The sequence below is a fragment of the Rhizophagus irregularis genome, chromosome 20, assembly GCF_026210795.1.
Source record: "Rhizophagus irregularis chromosome 20, complete sequence".
Lineage (NCBI taxonomy): Eukaryota > Fungi > Glomeromycota > Glomeromycetes > Glomerales > Glomeraceae > Rhizophagus > Rhizophagus irregularis.
Genome location: NC_089448.1, coordinates 2317185 through 2336445, shown reverse-complemented (window position 1 = coordinate 2336445; position 19261 = coordinate 2317185). Strand labels below are relative to the sequence as shown.

Genomic DNA, 19261 nt, shown 5'->3' with positions numbered 1-19261 from the left:
GAGAGTAAGTTGAAACTTTAAATATAAGTTTTCATAGGAAATTAGGTCTTGACTACAAATTTGTTTAATGGTTTTTACCATAGCTATCTCAGATAGTCCTTTTATGCTATATTTTATAAGATCAGCCAACTCTTACAAGTTTAAGAAAGAGAATATTTCTGAAGTTAAATAACAGTTGTTTAACCTTTAATGAGTCAACTACGAGTCTGTTATTGCTTGAAAAAGCCATTTTATTATAAAATATTAAAAATATTACTGATAATTTTCTTGAGAAAAAATGGTCTATGTGATTGTTAAAAAGAGTTTCCTTTAGTTTATTTCATTTGTAAAAATTTAAGCATATATAATTATTATATAGAATTTTCCAATTAATTAAAATTTAAAATAATGTGATTTTGATAAAATTTAATATATAGTACATCTGTAAAATTTGAGTACATATTATTATGAACTGAACTAATTATAGTAAAGTGATAAAATTGAATAAATGATTAACAAATGATTGATAAATAATCATCAAAATTGTGATAAATAAGGATATTTGCTATATTACGCTATATTACATAAAATAGGAATTTAATAATATTCCTTTGATTTTTTATTATAATAAACTTTTAGAATAATTTAATCCATCAACAATATTTTTAATTGAAAATTCTTTAATTTCATTTTCACTATATCCATATTCTTTTAAGATTTCTCTACTATGTTCACCAGGTTTTAAAAAATACTTTATGTTATTTATTAATTTACCAGAAGTTCTAAGTAATTTAGGAGTAGGCTCAGGTATTTTGTAATTTAATTCATATACAGGAGTAACACAAGCATCACTTTTATAAAATATTTGAGTCCATTCTTCTTGTGTTTTAGTTTTAAATATATTTGTAAATAATTGTTTCATATTATTCCATTTTGAACTATCTAATTGAAATGGTAATAAATTTGCATCTAAATTTAATCTTTTTAACAGTTCCGCATAAAATTGGGGTTCAATAGCACCACTAATTGAAAAATAAATAATCAATAAATATTTAAAGTAAAAAAAACAATTTAAAAGAATCTACTTACACAGCCATAAATTTATTATCTTTGGTTTTATAAACTTCATAAAAATGTGCTCCTCCATCTAAAATATTTTCTCCTCTTGGTTTAGTCCACATTTGATTTGTCAATTTCATTAAATAAGGGTAAGTTGACAAATATTTTACTCCATCAACCTTTATAAATAAAAATATATTATTAATAAATCCTTATTTTAATGAATTGAATATATAATTTGTAAATATAAATACCATTGCAACATCGATTACTTGACCTTTTCCCGATTTTAATCTTTCAATTAATGCTAATAAAATACCTAATACACTTATTAAACCACCACCAGCAAAATCAGCTATTAGAAAAAAAAAGGAATGTAATTTTAGCCGCAAATTAAAAGTAAACTTTCTAGTGTATAAAAAATTATCTTTAATTTATGAGTTACCAAGAATGTTTAATGGAAACATGGGATTTTCATTCTTTCTTCCAAGAAGCTTGTAAGATAACAAAAGAAATTTAAATAAATTTAGTATAAAAGAAACACTGATTTAAAGTAAACCATTTACCGACAATATACCAGAAACTGCTAGATAGTTAATATCATGTCCTGCGATATTAGAAAATTTACCTATAATGAAGATTTTTAATTCTCTCTTTTTTAAAAAAATAAAAATGATGATTATAAAATAATATAGACCTTCTTGACCAAAACCAGTTAATCTAACATAAATTAATTTTTCATTAAGATTACACAATATATCAGGTCCCAATCCCAATTTTTCCATTACGCCAGGTCGGAATGGTTCAATTAATATGTCAGTATCGTAACAGATTAATCGTTTTAGAATTGAGGTTCCAATTGGAGATTTTAAGTTAATGGAAATTGATCGTTTATTTCTGTAGGATTTTAAAGAAAAATGTAAAATAATGTGTGTTATTTTTAAAAAATTTTTTTCCATACCTTGATAGGATGTCCATGTTAGTCTTAAGAGTGAATTTATCAATTCGAATTACGCTTGCTCCAAAATCTGCTAACACCATCCCCGCAAATGGAGCAGGAGCTAATCCTGCCATTTCAATAACTTTTATTCCATCAAGAGGCAATAATCTTTTAGTAGATGCCATTTGTAGGGATGATCACAAAAAATTCAAGGTGTGGACTCGTTTTAATGATCATTTTATTTAATCTCACGTGATTCATCTTATCACTATACTTATAAGGCGTCAATCTACAAAAAATTTCAATTACGCTGCGAAAAATATTATAATTTTCTTTATGCAATAGACTTCAAATTTTTTATTTTAAAGAATTTTTTATTGTACATGTTAAATGCGGAATGCGGAAATCGAATTCCTTATCAAACGCCCCAATCTTTCTTTATTGGATTTACTGCATTAATTATCACGTCCTAATTTATGTTCTTATTATAAAAAATTATTTATAATATGCATTGGCGTGACAAATAAGAAATCTACTTGAGAAAGTTTTATATAACTCAATTCATTTTCCTTTCCTAATTGTTCCAATTGGTTCTTTTATTAAATTGAAAAAAAAATATGGCAAAAAAAACTGAATTGGCGATTGAAGCAACTACTTCCGTATTTGGTTACGCCGACACAATTATTAGTACTGTTGAGCTAGCAGCATCAGTAGCTATTCCTCTTTCACAATTCATTCCGCTCATTAAAGATGTATCTGACATTTTTTCGAAAGTCGCGGATTTATATAGGTCAGCTCAGCATAATAAAAATATTACCGGGATTTTGATGGAACGTATTTCTGCAGCAAACACCTCTGTTGGTATTTTACAAGCAAGAGAAGATTTATTAAATTCGAATTATTATAAAAGTTTACAAAGATTGGTTCGAGTTCTTCGTAATATGAAAAAATTCATTGAAGATATAACACAATATAATACAGTGCAAAAGTTTTTAGGAGCTAAAAAGATTGAAAGTGAATTTAAAGAATTATGTAAAGAATATGATAGCAGTATGACTTCGTTAAATTTTAACTTATTGGTGGTCAATTTTAATACTGAAACTGAAGATAAAATTGTGAAAGAAGATGTAGAACAACTTATAAAATTTCAAGAAGCTTTAGTAGAAAGTATGAACAATGTGGAACAAAAAGTCTCTCACACAAATGATCAGATGAACTTAGTCGTTGAACGAGTCAGTGAAATGGCAATAACGATGCAAAATATGCAAAGTATGATGGGCAGTAAAAAAGAAGATGCAGATCAAATTCAAAACAAAATCGATATCATCTTTCGTACTGATAAACTTCCATTCGATGATTATGAAGAAGCTGACGAAAATAGTATACGTAGTGAAAGATTGAGAAAATACACTCATGTAAAAACTAAAGAAGAATTTGCTTTCAAGGTTGTAGATCAAGATCATATTAATGATGTTAAAAATCAAGTCACAATTCTTATGAAACTTAAGGATTGCCAAAATATCATTAATTTCTATGGTCTTACTAGTGATACTAGTAATGGAATTAAAACTTATTTAGTAACTGAATGGGCAGAAAAAGGAAACTTACGTGAATATATTCTTGACTATAAACAAGACCTTGACTTAAAATTGAAAATAAGAATTGCTTACGATATCGCTAAAGGATTGAATTTCCTTAATTCTGTCAAGGTTAGAATTACATTTGTATTTACTTTTTTCGTGTCAAATATTCGAATTTTAAATGAATAAATATTATATGTTTTTCTTTCGATAGATGGTTCATCGAGACATTAGATCTGAAAATATCGTAATTACAGATCACGAAATCGCTAAAATTACAAATTTTAAATTTAGTAGAAGATTTGATGAAGCTACTAGTAATATAGCCGTAAATAAAGAATGTGTTCGATATAGTGCTCCCGAAATGTTAAGAAGAGGAATTTCGGGAGAAAAAGAAAAAAAAGACAAATATTCTATCAAGTATGATACCAAATGTGAAGTTTATAGTTTTGGTATTCTCCTTTGGGAGATTGCTGAACGTAAAATTCCATACGAGCAATTCGAAGATTTTATGGAAGTTACAAGAAAAGTAGTAGGTGGGTATCGGGAAAGTTTTACAACTGGTACTGATATTCCGAAGAAATATCAAGATCTTGTGAATAAATCTGTTGATCCAAATCCGGGTTCTCGACCTATATTCTCAAGGATGTTAACAGTTCTTCAGGATATTTTCAGAAATCCTGAAGAACCCACAAGTCGTCACAATAGTATCAAAGCTATCAAAGCTCCTCCTGAACGAAAAATGACTCAAAGTACAATTGCAGCAGCAGAAGATTGTATAATTAATTTTAATTCGGATTTAGATTCATTTAACGCGGATTGGGATTCATTCGATTATATGACGCTTGATAAAGCAATTGAATATCATAAAAACGACAGCAAGGATAAGCAAAAATTATATAAGTGTTTTGATACTTATGCTGAAATGGATAATCCAAGAGCAAAATATTGGAAAGCTTATTATATTTCAAAAGGTTGGTCTGACCTTAAATGTTCTGATAAGGAAAAACAAGAATTGTCTGTTCAATTATTCAAAGAAGCTGCTGATTATGGTGATGAGATTCCTGATGCTCAACTCCGTTATGCAACAATGGTTATGCAAGGCAAAGGTGTCAAACAAGATAAAGGTGAAGCGATTAAATATTTTCTTAAAGCTGCAAAAAATGGACATCTCGTAGCTATGTTTAATATTGCCACATTTTACTACTCTAATAACGAAAAGGAATTAGGGAATTATTATATGATAAGTGCTGCTAATAAAGACTATTTACAAGCAATTAATTATTGTAAAAAGAATAATATTTCTTATTAATGGTAGATATATTCATATTCTGTATTATTTGTTTGATTATGTTATAAAAATAAAGGCATACATTATTTATTTATGTTGAAGTTTGTGATCTCGTCTTTGTTTTCAGTATAGTGATTTAAAACCGGGTTTCAAAAATGAAACCTTTAAGGAAGTGTAATAATGCAAATTATTGTAATATAAGACACGAACATAAATAGCATACAAGGAAAGCGTGAGTGTTTATTTATTTCGATACGTATTGTCATCACTCATTACATTCTCATTACAAGATGTGCCATTTTTATTATCAACCGCTTTGAGTCTCATTTAATAAAATGTGGAAGAAAATTTCATGAATCTGATGTATGTAATAAAATAATTTCTCAAAGTATCGATTCCTCCAAAAATATTCAGTATTCAAAGCGCATTTATATAATAAATAATATTGCTGAACTTTAGTATAATGTGGGCGGACAATACGTACGTCAAATCTTTAATGCATCTTTCGCGTAAAATTACATCAACCCTTTTCTATAATAACGATTCAGAGAGGTCATGAGTGGAAGACATTTAAAGAGCAATTAGTAAATTATATTGCGTTCGCCAATTACTTTTATTATTTACTAAATAACTTCTACCACGTTTTCGACTAGAAGTTATTCGACTATTCAAGGGTTTTAAACTAATTGAAGTTAATTTTGTAAAATTTCGTATGGTAGAGACTTTAAAAACTTGTTTAAAGAGAGAAAATCCAAATATAGCATGCGTAACCATTCTGAAGAACTTTCTCTAGACTTCACTGGGCATTCCAAACCACTCGTATATATATATATATATATATTACCCATCCACCGATGATTCATGAAAGCTGTGTCTTATGTAGCAGGCGTAGAAAAACGTGTTAAAGAATTCTCCTCCGCCGAAAAAACCTCCAGAAAACTAAAAGTGAATTCACTATGTTGAAAAACTTACAATCGATGTTCCAGATAATAATAAAGTTCTGGAAGAATCGAATGCAAAATACTAGCAATTTCTTACAACTCTCAAAAAATTTTAATACGGAATGTTATTAACACTCAGAAACTTTATATTATCGATCCAATTAGTTAAAGCTGTCTATGGTAAATTAAAAAAGGGAGAAAATTTTACTTGATGATACTTTGCAAAAGAAGAGAAAAAAATCGAAAAGGTTTTTAATGACATTAGTGATAAACCGAAAATAGCTCGAATTTGGAATTCTTTTTTAAATATGAAGATACTGTATTGTTTAAAAAACATTACTGCACCCGGCGACATTTTTTAAACTTATAGATGCTTATTTATATAGTTAGTTATATGTGGAATAATAGAAGTTAATATAAATGAATGCATGATACTTATAAATTTTCTTGATTACAACTATTTTAGAATTTTTACCTTTTCAATCTTGTATCGCAATAGATGTGTTGGAAAATCGCTTATAAAAATTGATTTTTTCATATAAATTGCGTTATTTTGTATAGCATAATTCATTAAACAATGAAGGAACGTCAATGAATAATATGCGTTTTTAACTTTTCAATTCTTAAAAAATGAATCATCTTTCCCAATATCGCTCTTGTACACTCCCACCTTGATAATATTTAATTGTTTCCTGTTGAGGTTGAGCACATTGAAATGAAGTGTGCGAATATTTCTGCTATGGCGTAGGGTATAGTCACATTTGAAAATGGAAAATACAGAGTTAATTTTTTATTTCTATGATTATTCAGTTATTTGGTCGGAGGGTGCATTTATCACGCTGATTTATTCAATGGTGATTAAGCTTTTATGAAATAGTCTTAGGGATGGATTCTCAAATTGATATGAATAATGTGGTGTCGCTTTCTGGTGGATATATTACTCTGTGAAATCATTAGATTATGTCAAACGATATATTAAATTTATAAATTAATACTAAAGCCTAAACCCGTAAATAAAGAACTCGACCCCCGAATAATTTGTAGAAATGAATATATATTTTGTTAATTCAGGTTAAATGATCTAAAATTCAATGACATTGGGCTTTTGCGTAGAGCTGATTCGGACCAAATTCAGTTGGTATGGTATGTCGAATTAAAAATTAAAAGGGTGGTATTGAGTATTGGTATTTAAAACGGGTGAATAATTATTAGAAAATCAGTACATCAATTTTTGATTTATTCGATATCGATATTACAATACTCATACTCATCTTTCAAACAAGTGGCGCAACATACTAGCCACATTGAAAGGGTCATTAACATGTAGGTTAAGTAATTCATATTTTTTGTTCTCATCTAAGATAATGAAGTTTATAAAAATTCATGTTATAGTAAAAAAAGTATTAAAAATGATTTTAGATCCGTCTAGTATTGCTTGTTTACTGCGCCATTATGAATGTTACATCGACGATTTCTCATACTATACTGTATATCAATATCAAATATATCATGTTTCTAACGTGATTTCCAATAGGTTCGAATTAACTATAATCATATATTTCAGTTAATATTGAGGTCAACCATCACTTTTTTCCAAAGGTTCCAGCATATATTAATTCAAATTGGTACCATTTCCCCTCAAATCTACTAATTAATTTTGACAACCACCTTTTATTGACAATCTTGATTTTTTTTTTTTAATAAATCATCTGACATCTGTTGCCACAGATCGCGTACTTCTAAGCATCGTATCATCAATGATGACATTTTATTTATTATTTGATTGGTGTGCATAATTGAATATTATAAGTGTACAGATTACTACGGTATCACGACATGTGAGAAATTAATAGTTGCGATGCAGGTTTAATACTAGTGTTAATTTCGTTTAATCGGATTTATATAGTTCATTTCTGTTCTCCAAAAAGAAACTAGTATTTGTTTGTTATGGTGGTATAAGAAATAAATAAATGGTCATTTTTTTTATCCCCCTTCGATGAAATTAGGGAATGCTGTATTTATACTATTTATACTGTACAATATAAACTGTACATAAATTTCTTTGTTAATTAAAAAAAAAATATGTACTCATATTTTATCATAATGGACAAAACTTTTATTCTATTAAATAAAATTTTTTCTTTGTTGTATCAATGTATCATGCTATTTTTAATTGTACATGAAATTTCATAAATTCTATTATATATATTTTTCTATTTTATTTTGTATGTATGATTTTTTAAGTATTTAATATTGTTATTATTATTATTGTTGTTGTTGTTATTATTATTATTGCAGATTATACAACATTTTTTATAGGTTTTAGGTTAAATTTTTACCGAATATAGCCCAAATAGTAAATTCCAATCTTCTTAATCCTAAATCATAATTAAATGATTTAAAATTATTATTATTATCAGTAATTGTATTAAAATAAATTTTTTGTACATTAATTAAATTTTCTGTAAGATATTTAACCCTTTGTTCTTTAGAAGGATGAGAAGATTCACTAGAATGACGAACACCATGACCATCATCATGATGAGATTCATCAGGAACTTGAGTTGAAGATATATTACACATTAATTCCCATAATTTAATAGCATTAGCGGGATCATAACCAGCATTAGCCATTATTTCTTGACCTAATAAATCAGCTTCCTTTTCTAAAATTTGAGAATGTTTTTGTAAATAAATTAAAGGTCTGATCCAATTATTAATATTCTCTTTATTAATTCCTGGTAATAATTTTAAAAAATCATAAAACATATCATGAAGTTGAGTTAATGCTTTAAATGTAAATGATAAACCATAAAATTCGGAAGCATGATTTTGTAATATATGAGCAATTTCATGAGATAATACAGCTGCTAATAAATCTTCATCATAATCAACTAAACGTAACCAAGAAGTAGTTAAAGTTATAACAGAACAAGGGTAAGATACACCATCTAACATGTCATCATTTTTAATTAAATAAATCGTCGGTTTTTTAAAATTAAAATTAATTTTATTATTATATTTCCAAATTCGATCTAATATATGATTAATTAATTTACTTCGATTATCATTTTCAGGTATTATTTCTTCAGATCCAAGAACATTTTCAACACATTCATTAGCTTTATCAATCAATTTTGTTTCTTCCCAAGGCCATAATAACATGAATCTTTTTCTATATGTATTTGGTGCAATATCTGATGTAAATAAAAATATTGTAGGTACAGTTAATAAAGTGGATCCCAATGAATAAGTTAATTTGGTTCTAATTTGTGGTGAAAGTGTTTTTGATGCTATTATTCTTAATGTTAAGAAATATGGTACAAATAATGGTATTGAAAATAATAATGTTGGTAATAATGGTACTATAGCAGCTTGTGAATCATTACAAAATGATCTTGACGGATATTTTTTTAAAGGATACCTTGTAAAAGTACTTTGAATCGATTTATGTAATAAACCATTTTGATTTAATACCAAATTCTTTGATAATGTACTTTTCAATAATAAATTTCTTGCCGAATTTAAGATCATCTTTTTTTTTAAAAAAAAAAGTAATTAGCCATCTTATCAGATATATATATATTTTTTTTTAAAAAAAAAAACTTGCATCATAAATCGGATGTTAGCGGGGGCGAAATGATGTAGGGTGAATGTCATGTCATGTTCAATGATACAGACGATAATTTTACGGAAATATCGGAAATATCGGGATGGTATGGCGCAGTTTACAGATCATAACCAAAATTGTACATGAATAAAAGAATTAAAACGTGGTTCTTATATCCTAAAAAAATAAATTTTAAATACAATTGTGTAAGAAATATACGTATTTATTATTGTTTATTGCAGTTTCAAATACAAACAGTAAAAAAAAAAACAACAAAAAAACCAAGAAACAATAACTTTTTTTATTTTTAACTAATAATATTTCAACAATTTAATCTCTTTATAAAGGAAATTAATTGATTCCTTTGTTTAATAAAAATTATAATTATTACAATAATTACACATCCGGTTAATCATCATTTGATCACGTGAGTTCCTTGTTTGATTTTTAAACAACGGATATTTTCTAATTAAATATAAAAAAAGGAGAATTTTTATGTCAAAAACTTTTTTCATTAACAGAAAGATACCTTATCCCTCTCCTCTTTTTTATTATTATTATTATTTATTTATTAAACATAAAATTTTCACCATTTGACCATCAACATTCGCTCCATATTTCCCTCCATTCATTTTCTTTCGTCAACGAATATATACAAAAAATAGGAGGGTATTTTTCTGTTGTGACCTTTTTTATTTTCTTTTCCCTTCTCAAAAAAAAAAAAAAATTAAATTATTTATACATATAAAGCCCTTGACGGTGCTTATAATAAATATTAAAAAAAAAACACACATACACACATTATATATATATATATAAAAAAAGAGAGGGAAAGAAATAAAAATGGAAAATTTTTATAATAATTATTTTATATTTAATACAAATTATATAAATAGACTTTTAGCAACATCATTTGTATTAATATGGTCGGTTTTTTTCATATTTATTCGAATGAGGACAAATAAAAACAGCCAAAGTAATCGACTTTTTAATCAGCCCATTAGCCCAAGAGGAATAGGATTAGGATTTATTCTTGTTTCCATGTTATTAGAAATTATGGCGGATATAATAACAGTTAAAGATAACTCCAGTGAAAATTTAGATAATTTTTTACCTCAATTAAAATTTTCATCTTTAATATTATGGAATTTTTCTTTAGCAATGAAGTCACTTGCAGCATTTATAGCTTTTACTAGATATTTTCCTTTGACGAGCACTTTATCAAAAGAAGAAATTATGTCCCATCAATATTTTAATTTTAGCGTATATTTTAATTTACTTAGTGGGATAATGATTTATCCTTCTTTAGTATGCGTATTAGTATTATACAAAACGACTTGGAGTCAATCAATGCTCATAACATATTTTTATTATATGTTTCAAATGACTATATGCCTTATCTTCTTCTTAATATTAAATATAAAGATGCATATATCTATAGAAGTAGGATTATTATATGATATACATGCCATAAAACAATTTCGATATCTTATTTCAAGAACTTATAATATTATTGGATTCTTAGCATGTGAAATACTTTCCTTATTTATTTATAATTTAAGTCAATTGGCTGGTAAATTTATACAAAAATCCTTTTGGGCTACAACGATTATATTTGGTTTCATTATATTAAGTAGTTCAGCTGTTTATGTTATTATTGTCATGATCTTATCTCATATTCAACAAGATAATAATAATTCCACCAATTTACCTAATGGAAAAAGTCATACTTTATCCGATTTTACAAGTTTAAACGTTAGTGAAGAACAAAAGAGACAATCAAAACCACCAGGATTCTCTTCAATACGTTTACATGGTCTTTTTAAGAAACATAATGTTGCTACTCCTTTACCAACTTATGTTAAAGACAGAGGAGATTTTGTAGATGTAGAATTGGGTGATAGTAGTAATGAAAAGACTAGTAAAAGTGGTGGTGGCACTATTGCTGAATCAACTGAACAACTGAACAACTGAACAATTAAATATTAATTAAATATTAATTTTTTTTTTTATATTTTTTTTTACATATATATACATATATCATTTTCTTCAAATAGATCATTTAGCATTTTTAAATATAACACATTTTTTTGCATTCATTTTTTATATTATTTTTATTATATTTTTTTTTCATTATAGACATAGAATATATGTGTATACACAGTATATACATATATATATATTGATTACAACATTCCTTATCTTTCATCAAAGATAGAATGTTATTTCTTTCGTTCCCTGGAGGAAATTTATTAAGTTACAAATTTTACAACGAAATATACCTTCTCTCTCTTTAATTTTTGTACAAAATAGTAAATATATTTTCTTCTCTTTGTAAAATATTTCTGTTCTTTTTATATATTCACATAGTACAATATAGTACATTGTTTTTTTTTACATATAGTAAAAAATTTTTCCCTCAACCAATCACTTTCATTCCCCTCATTCCTTTCATAATTTTATCGTTTCATTCTCCCTTATAAAAACATTATAATTCGAAAAAAAAAATATTTTATTACCATTAAAAATCCGCAATTTAAAAAAAAAAAAAGTTTTTTCAAAAAAAAAAAAAAAGGATTTTATTTTATTTGAATATGAAAAGAGATTTGTTACACTTTTTTTTTAAGTTCTCAAAGGAATAAATCAAAAATCATATTTTAAAATTCTTTTATTTATAAGATACTACATTAAATGTATATTAAGAAGCAAGCAATCTAATAAGTTTTTTTTTTTAAAAAAAAATAATAATCGATTATATGATTGATTAAATAATAGGTTATTTGTATTTTTTTTTTGCTATCATAATAAAAAAAGTATCTTGTCTCATCGATTTTAAACTAAGCTCATAGGACGTGTTCTATTAATCGTATACTTGCCGTCGGCATATGAATTATGAAGTCTATACTGTAATATATTAAATCGCCGGAAATGCCGTAATTATTTAACGTCAAAAATACAAAAATTACACCAAAGTAAATATTTTTTTCTGATTATGCCGTAGATAATTTGTAATCCGTATGCTGGTCTCGATGATTTGTTAAATATTAATCTATATTTGCGATGCCGTAATTTCATTCAATTCGGCAATTCCGAAAGCACCTATAATTAATCGATTGTATTTAATCGTTGTAAAAAATGGACTCTAACCAATTTCTATTTAATTTTGTCTAAAATTTAATATCAATATAAAAATATAAATATAGAAATATTATGTCCTTTAAAGTTACCTATTTTGCGAGTGAAATCTTTTATGAATTCAGAGAACAAAGATAAATTATTAATTATTAATTATTAATTCGTAACCAGATCAAATTGCCGATCCAAGTATCATATGTAAGGGTTTTATGCCTTATTAAAAAAAAGATCAACACATCATATGATTCCACAGTTTCTATCTAAAGAATATTTTTAATATTGTAACTGGTAATATGTTTAAAATAAATAAACTGGTAATATGTTAATAAAATAATTTGCTCTTCCCCAATAAATTTTGGAATCTAACGTTATGAAATCGTAGTATTGGAATATATTCGAATTCCAATAATATCTCCTATTAATTATGATGAAATGGTGATGTTATTTCAACTTACACAAATAAATTACAACGTTGTCCCATTTACTACTAATTCGTAAAGAATGGTTAATTCTACCCTAATTGTTTTATAATTTTTACTGGGAATATCACATAACGGTTTGTTGAGAAACCATTTTTCCCGACCTTTTTATTATTTCAACCTTATTAAGTATACAAAGTTTTATTGGATACTGTCATACGTATTTAGGATATCCGGCTAATTAAATTGACCAATTATAGAATTTGGGAAAATTCGGAAAAAAAAAATATTTTTCGTTTTTTTTGCCCAGAATTCTTGGAATTCTTGGAATTTTTTAGTTCACGGACTTAAAGGGATTATAATTATCCTGATTAGTAAGAATACTACTTTATTTGGAAGGTTGATACTAATCAGTATATTTAGTATATTTTTAGAAATAATATTGTTTCTTTTGTTTTTCTAGAAATAAACATTATCTTATTCATTATTTAATGAAAATTACCATTGCGATCGATTAATTTGTAAAGTATATTCGATTATTAGTAATCTATTTGAAAGAATGAAATCTATTTGAAAGAATAAAGAAATCTATTTGAAAGAAAAAAAGAAAATTCTTCGTTTCCGATTTTAACGCGTCAATGTTTATAAGAAATATTCTATAAAAATTAACGCCAAATTTCTTATCAATGTCAGAGATCAAAAAATTTTGTTTCAGATTAAAATGAGTTTTTTTTTTAAATTAACTTTTTTTTTTTTTCATTCTCATTTATCTTTTACCTCAATTTATAGTTTTACTCTCTTGGCTCTTGGCTCTCTTGGCATCAAAGCAAAATTCCCTCAGATAAAAACTAATTTGGCTATTTATAAACAAAATATATAAAAACCAAATTAACTAAATTAGGTTAATCAATTCTTGGTTAAAAACTATGTAACATGTGTTTAAAAGATGTAAATATTTTTAAATATTACTTTAACCATAATTATCCAAATTTATACGTTTTTAACATTTTTACTAAAAAATTTCATTTAAAGAATGAAACTATAAAAAAAAAAGATATTTTGGCTATTTAAATAAAATTTGAAAATGTACTCCCGTATTATTTATTATTGTGTCATTCAATAGTTATATTGAATATATTGAAAGTAGCGCAAAAAAAATTATTTATTGTGATACAACATTTTGCAAACAAAAAATTTCTTTAAATAACCCTGATATTTTTATTACTGTTGTGAAAAATTTTTTTTTCTTTTCTTTCTCTCCAATATCTTTTTTTCCTGTTAATTATTATATTTAATATTTATATTTCTCATTTTTTTTTTAATCAATAAATATAATATAATAAATAATCAATATTTAGATATATATATATATATATATAATAAAGATGATGATTAAACATTTATCAGTTGTTGCTTTAATTGCTTCCCTATTTACATTCGCTAATAGTGAAAATTGGTCAGTCAAAGTTGGTGATGCTGGTAAAAATGCGTTTACACCTGCTACCTTTGATGCTAATGTAGGAGATACCGTAAGTATTTAATTTAGATTTTATAAAAAAAAAAGAAAGAGAAAATATATATAAATATATTGTTATAATTATAGGTTACCTTCAGCTTTGTTGGTGGAAATCATGATGTTTTTCAAGCAGATGCATTTGGTAAATGTGTTAAATCTGCATTACCAGATGCCTTCACTACACCTATAAATGCTGGTAATGCTGCAGCTCCTCCGACTGCCGTTTGGACTCTAGCAAAAGAAGGTCCTGTATACTATTACTGCACTGTTGCTGATCATTGTGGCACGGATCAAATGTATGCTACGATCAATGTGCTTGCTGCTGGCAAAGCATTAACAGCGCCTGGTGTTAAAGCCCCGGCTGAACAACCCAAAGCTCCACCCCAACCGGCTGCTCCAGCTGATGATCTACCAAATACAACTCCAAAATCCACCACTAGTAGTGCCTCTTCACCAACTGCAGCCGCATCTGCACCTGCAACACCTAAAGCTGCTTCTTCTGCTGTCAAGATTGATAATCAAATATCAATTGCTGTTTTAGGTGGTGCTTTGTTATCATTGACATCTTATTTCTTGTAAAATTAGGACTTTTATGATAATTTAGGATAGGATTATATAAGTGTATTTATTAGCTTTTTGTCAGGGAAGGAAAATTATTATTATTATTATTATTATTTTGCGTTTGAAATGCATTCATAATTCAAAAAATTTTTTTTGTGCATTTGAGAGTAGTATATATTTATGTAGAAAAAAAAAATCTAAATAAATTTTTTTATTTTTCTTATATTTGATAATATTATATAAAGGTATAGATTTCAATTTGTTATCGAGAACAATGTGACCAATTTTTTTTTTATTTTTTTTTATTTTTTTTATTTTTTATTTTTTTTTTATACATATATATATATATATAATTTTAAATATTTTTATATAAGATTCAGATTTTTATTAATGAAATAGAGAAAATAATTAATCTTTTTTCGATCTTTAAATAAAACGTGATGATAGTTGCAAAATTTTATAGTAATCAACTCGATTTTATCAGAATATTGATGTCCAAAATATCGTTTAACTTGGGGACTTGCACGTAAGATAATTTGTTTGGCATATTGAAAATAAGATAAAATAAAGATTGAATTATATTTCAAACATGTTATTTGAGTTCATTGATCTAGTCACGCAACTTCTATAGTAAATATCATGTGGACAACCATTGCAGATGATATCATTATAGCGTTTCATCCTCCATAAGATCTATGATCAAAAATATTGATTGTTTCAAAAAATAAAAATCTGACATAATCTAATCCATGCATTTAAGTAGTAGATATTTGATTGTACAGTATCTATGATCTCCACGCTACATTTACTAAGAATAAATTTACAAATGTACCGTATTTACTATGTCCTCTATAGTAGATGATAATTAAATATATTTGTTATGGCAATAAACCGTCACTATTACACGATGCAAATAATACTATAATATTAAGTGTTTAGACATCCAGATTTATGAGACAATTGGGACATGTACCAATTGTACTATCATACGCGTTACTATTTATATATATATACAGTAATGTTAATATCTCATCACCAAGAATAATAGAGAATAAGTCTTCAGGGAGTTTTCCTAAGACAATTAAGTTTAATACACCTCATTTATTTCCCTTTTAGACATTAATAATCATTGCGGTTAATGAAAATAAGAAATAAAACAAGTAAATCTCAGAAATTGCAATTTGCCAAGTGTATTTTTTTAATCGGATATTTTTTATACATATACTTTATCAGGATAAAAACACTATATACAGTGTATGCGAAAATTGCAAAAATCGCATTTTGTGGCGCGTTTTCTTTTAAATTTTTCTTTTTCTTTTTAGTGAGGTAAGATGAGCTAGATAGGGGCTTACGTAATAGTAGTAGTTAATTTATCTACTCGTTCACATGATATAGTATGTAATCTGGCGCATTCGACGAGGCTAGTAGGAAAATTTGTAATTTCAATTATTAAAAAATTTAAGAGAAGCTATTGGAACGCAGATCACTTTTGCCAAGAAAAACAATAATTTTATTTGCATAATCAAGTACGACCTAGTACATATCTCGAAAATGGGATAAACAGGTTTCTTATTATTTATTAATAGCACAGAATCACACTTTACATAGTAACTGAAAAACTTGAAAGCTTTATAAATAAATTACATTTGACATTTGTATCTGTAACCTCATAGTGAACATTGTTTATACAAATAAGTAATGTGAATCACATGATTTATTTTATGCGGCAAAGCTCAAAGGAATGGTCAAAGTTATTTGGTGGATTTTGTTTTAAACGTATAGATTAAACAAGATCATTATTCTAATCTCGATTTTCCATGGAAGACGGTTGCTTTCGGGGCGGCCTATTTCAGTCTACTATTAGTAATTACAGTTATATAGTTACAAGTAGAGTGTTCTTTCTAGATATAAAAATAATGATCGAAGTTCAGATGATAACCCATTTATATACTACTAGATCAGTAAATAACTAATACTTATGCATTAGTTTTCTCTGTTGATGACATTTTATTTTTAAATAAAGCATTGTTCTCACTGAATGTAAGTCACATGTGCGCGTCAGAATAACCCTTTGATGCATTTATTTTTTGTGTGCCAGGGTTGTGGCGTAGCTTACTAGATTGTGGCGCAACAAAAATCATAAAAAGAATTTTTTTTTCTAAATAAATTGCCGTTAAAAGTTACTAGCTATGAGCTTATTTAGAGCGATAAAGGCGGTTTTAAATATTCGTTATAAAAATTTTCTTCCTTGCCCTTTCTATTCTTTTCTCAATAGTAGTATTATTCAAGAATAAAAATTAATTTCTTGTTGTAAATTTTATTATATTTAAAAGATTAGAAACAATATGCTAAGCTATAAAGCAACAATAAAAGATCAGATTTAACAAATTCGCTAGCATAAGTAAATGACATCATCTTTCAGACTTTTCCCACCAACAATATTTTATAACTTTTTAACCCGTATATTAGGGTGTTTCTCATGTACCCACAACTGCGCTTTTTGTAATTCTTCATTACTTCGAAAATATAAGAGTAAGATTCCTCGTTTATATCGGTGCCACCATCCAAATAGATCTAATGCAACATAACAATTCATCACATCATCGTTTTCCCAAATGCGTATCTCATCACCATCAGATAACTGAAGGATCTTCATTTCCTCAGTATTAGCTACCCCGTAGCCCCAAGAAAAAATCTTGTAATAATTATCAAGAGGAATGAAGGTGGTTTGAAGAAATGGTTTCTTCACTACACCTGGAGAATACATATTATTTTTGGCATAAAATAACGGGTCTGAGTAGAAATAATGATAATTGGTTATACCCGAATGCCAGGCCCACAATTCAACTTTCCATTTTCGTTCCAGAGCACCCTGGATATTTCGAAAATAATCACAATCGCCTGAGACAAGTGCTATTGTCGCAGGTGTCTTTGTAAATATCACTTCATCAATATGGAACCCAATTGCATTATCAACCATTTTCTCTTTTGTTACAGTTTCATTATTTGTTGTTATGATAATCTTATCATAGATATGTATATCATACCCGTCCCTTCTAATGCGATTCCATAGGGAATCAAGAGGTGGTGGTCGGAAACCAATGATAATTGGAGGGCGACCTAGATTACGAGTTTTTTGGATGACTCGAAGAAGTCTTCCGTAGTCGATAAAAAGTTGAAAATTTTCGCTTAGACCCTCCATCTGACAGATGGATTTAAACGCCCCAATATAGAAATTCGAGTTATCTATGATAATATATAAATCCTCAGGAGATCCTTTGTTTTCTACAAGGAAGAAGACTTTCGTGAGTCACAATACGTCAATGCAGGCACGTGATAAAGAACAAAAAGAGTAGCGTCACAAACAATTGTAACGGCAAATATTTTATCTAACATACCCGCAGGCTCAGGTTTCAAAAAAGTCTCCCTCATGAAGTCAAATTTCTCTTTAGGCGAATTACAACTATTCAGAATTTCCATTGCCATATCTACTTTGTCAGAGTGTTTAAAGAAATAGGAGCGTAGTTTTGTTTTTTCCTGTTCAGTAAAAGTGAGGTCATTAATTATATTATATATTGACATTTTGTTTTTTTTAACCGAGAAACTTTCGTATAAAGTTATAAAAGAATATTTTTTTTTATTATATTGGATTTAGTATTAACTATATATATGATTCGGAATAAACTTTTATCAAACTTTCATCAATTATGTGAGCGCGTTGTAAGTCTGAATAAACTTTATTAAATACTAGTTGAGAACGCGTTTTGTAAGTCCGAACTCAACATTGTGATAAAATACATTATTCTTTGATCTAATATCATTAATATCATTAGTCATAGTGAAATATTTTGATTATACATCTCAGATATACATAATTTTTTCCAATTTTTAAAAAATATCAGAGATAGCAAAATGAAATAAATGAAATACATGATGCTGAGGGAGTACGCGGATCCTAGGCCATTTAATGCGATCTCAACATCAAGTTATTTCTTTGTTCTCTCACGATTTTGAAAAATATCTATAACTAATTTGTGCTCACCCTCATACCCTTTTGCTACAATAGATCCCCGAAATAAATTATCCCAACCATATTTACAGAATTTTCGTCTATCTATATCACTCCCATTCACACAGACTATGTAGTAGATTATTTTCCACAAGAGAACTTCCCCGAGATAAAATGATTTCGAATCTATAGGAAGAATTCTTATTAGCAACGAGATAAAA

General features: G+C 27.1%; 6 protein-coding genes across 6 annotated transcripts; 3 read left to right on the top strand and 3 right to left on the bottom strand.

The window, feature by feature from the left end:
- Nucleotides 1–601: 601 nt before the first annotated feature.
- Nucleotides 602–2386, bottom strand: OCT59_013102 (uncharacterized protein; the record flags this gene model as incomplete). The annotated part of the gene is made up of 6 exons (XM_066140600.1): nt 1736–2386; nt 1605–1666; nt 1484–1532; nt 1293–1393; nt 1069–1217; nt 602–1001 (listed from the first exon to the last, which is right to left on the bottom strand). The coding sequence occupies exons 1-6, from the start codon at nt 1995–1997 to the stop codon at nt 602–604; spliced, it is 1023 nt and encodes a 340-aa protein (XP_066001472.1). The 5' UTR covers nt 1998–2386.
- Nucleotides 2387–2558: 172 nt separating this feature from the next.
- On the top strand, nt 2559–4953 carry OCT59_013101 (uncharacterized protein). Its single transcript, XM_066140598.1, has 2 exons — nt 2559–3687; nt 3773–4953. The coding sequence occupies exons 1-2, from the start codon at nt 2596–2598 to the stop codon at nt 4868–4870; spliced, it is 2190 nt and encodes a 729-aa protein (XP_066001471.1). The 5' UTR covers nt 2559–2595; the 3' UTR covers nt 4871–4953.
- A 2934-nt stretch (nt 4954–7887) lies between these two features.
- Nucleotides 7888–9324, bottom strand: OCT59_013100 (uncharacterized protein; the record flags this gene model as incomplete). Its single annotated transcript, XM_025315974.2, has 1 exon — nt 7888–9324. One exon carries the CDS (start codon nt 9322–9324, stop codon nt 8113–8115), a length of 1212 nt encoding a protein of 403 aa, XP_025181603.1. The 3' UTR covers nt 7888–8112.
- Nucleotides 9325–9916: 592 nt separating this feature from the next.
- On the top strand, nt 9917–12234 carry OCT59_013099 (uncharacterized protein). Its single transcript, XM_066140597.1, has one exon. The coding sequence runs from the start codon at nt 10244–10246 to the stop codon at nt 11372–11374; it is 1131 nt and encodes a 376-aa protein (XP_066001470.1). The 5' UTR covers nt 9917–10243; the 3' UTR covers nt 11375–12234.
- Nucleotides 12235–14028: 1794 nt separating this feature from the next.
- On the top strand, nt 14029–15639 carry OCT59_013098 (uncharacterized protein). The gene is made up of 2 exons (XM_025315972.2): nt 14029–14483; nt 14558–15639. Exons 1-2 carry the CDS (start codon nt 14340–14342, stop codon nt 15047–15049), a joined length of 636 nt encoding a protein of 211 aa, XP_025181601.1. The 5' UTR covers nt 14029–14339; the 3' UTR covers nt 15050–15639.
- A 1835-nt stretch (nt 15640–17474) lies between these two features.
- OCT59_013097 (uncharacterized protein) lies at nt 17475–18517 on the bottom strand (the record flags this gene model as incomplete). The annotated part of the gene is made up of 2 exons (XM_066140596.1): nt 17475–18316; nt 18430–18517. 2 exons carry the CDS (start codon nt 18515–18517, stop codon nt 17475–17477), a joined length of 930 nt encoding a protein of 309 aa, XP_066001469.1.
- Nucleotides 18518–19261: the final 744 nt, after the last annotated feature.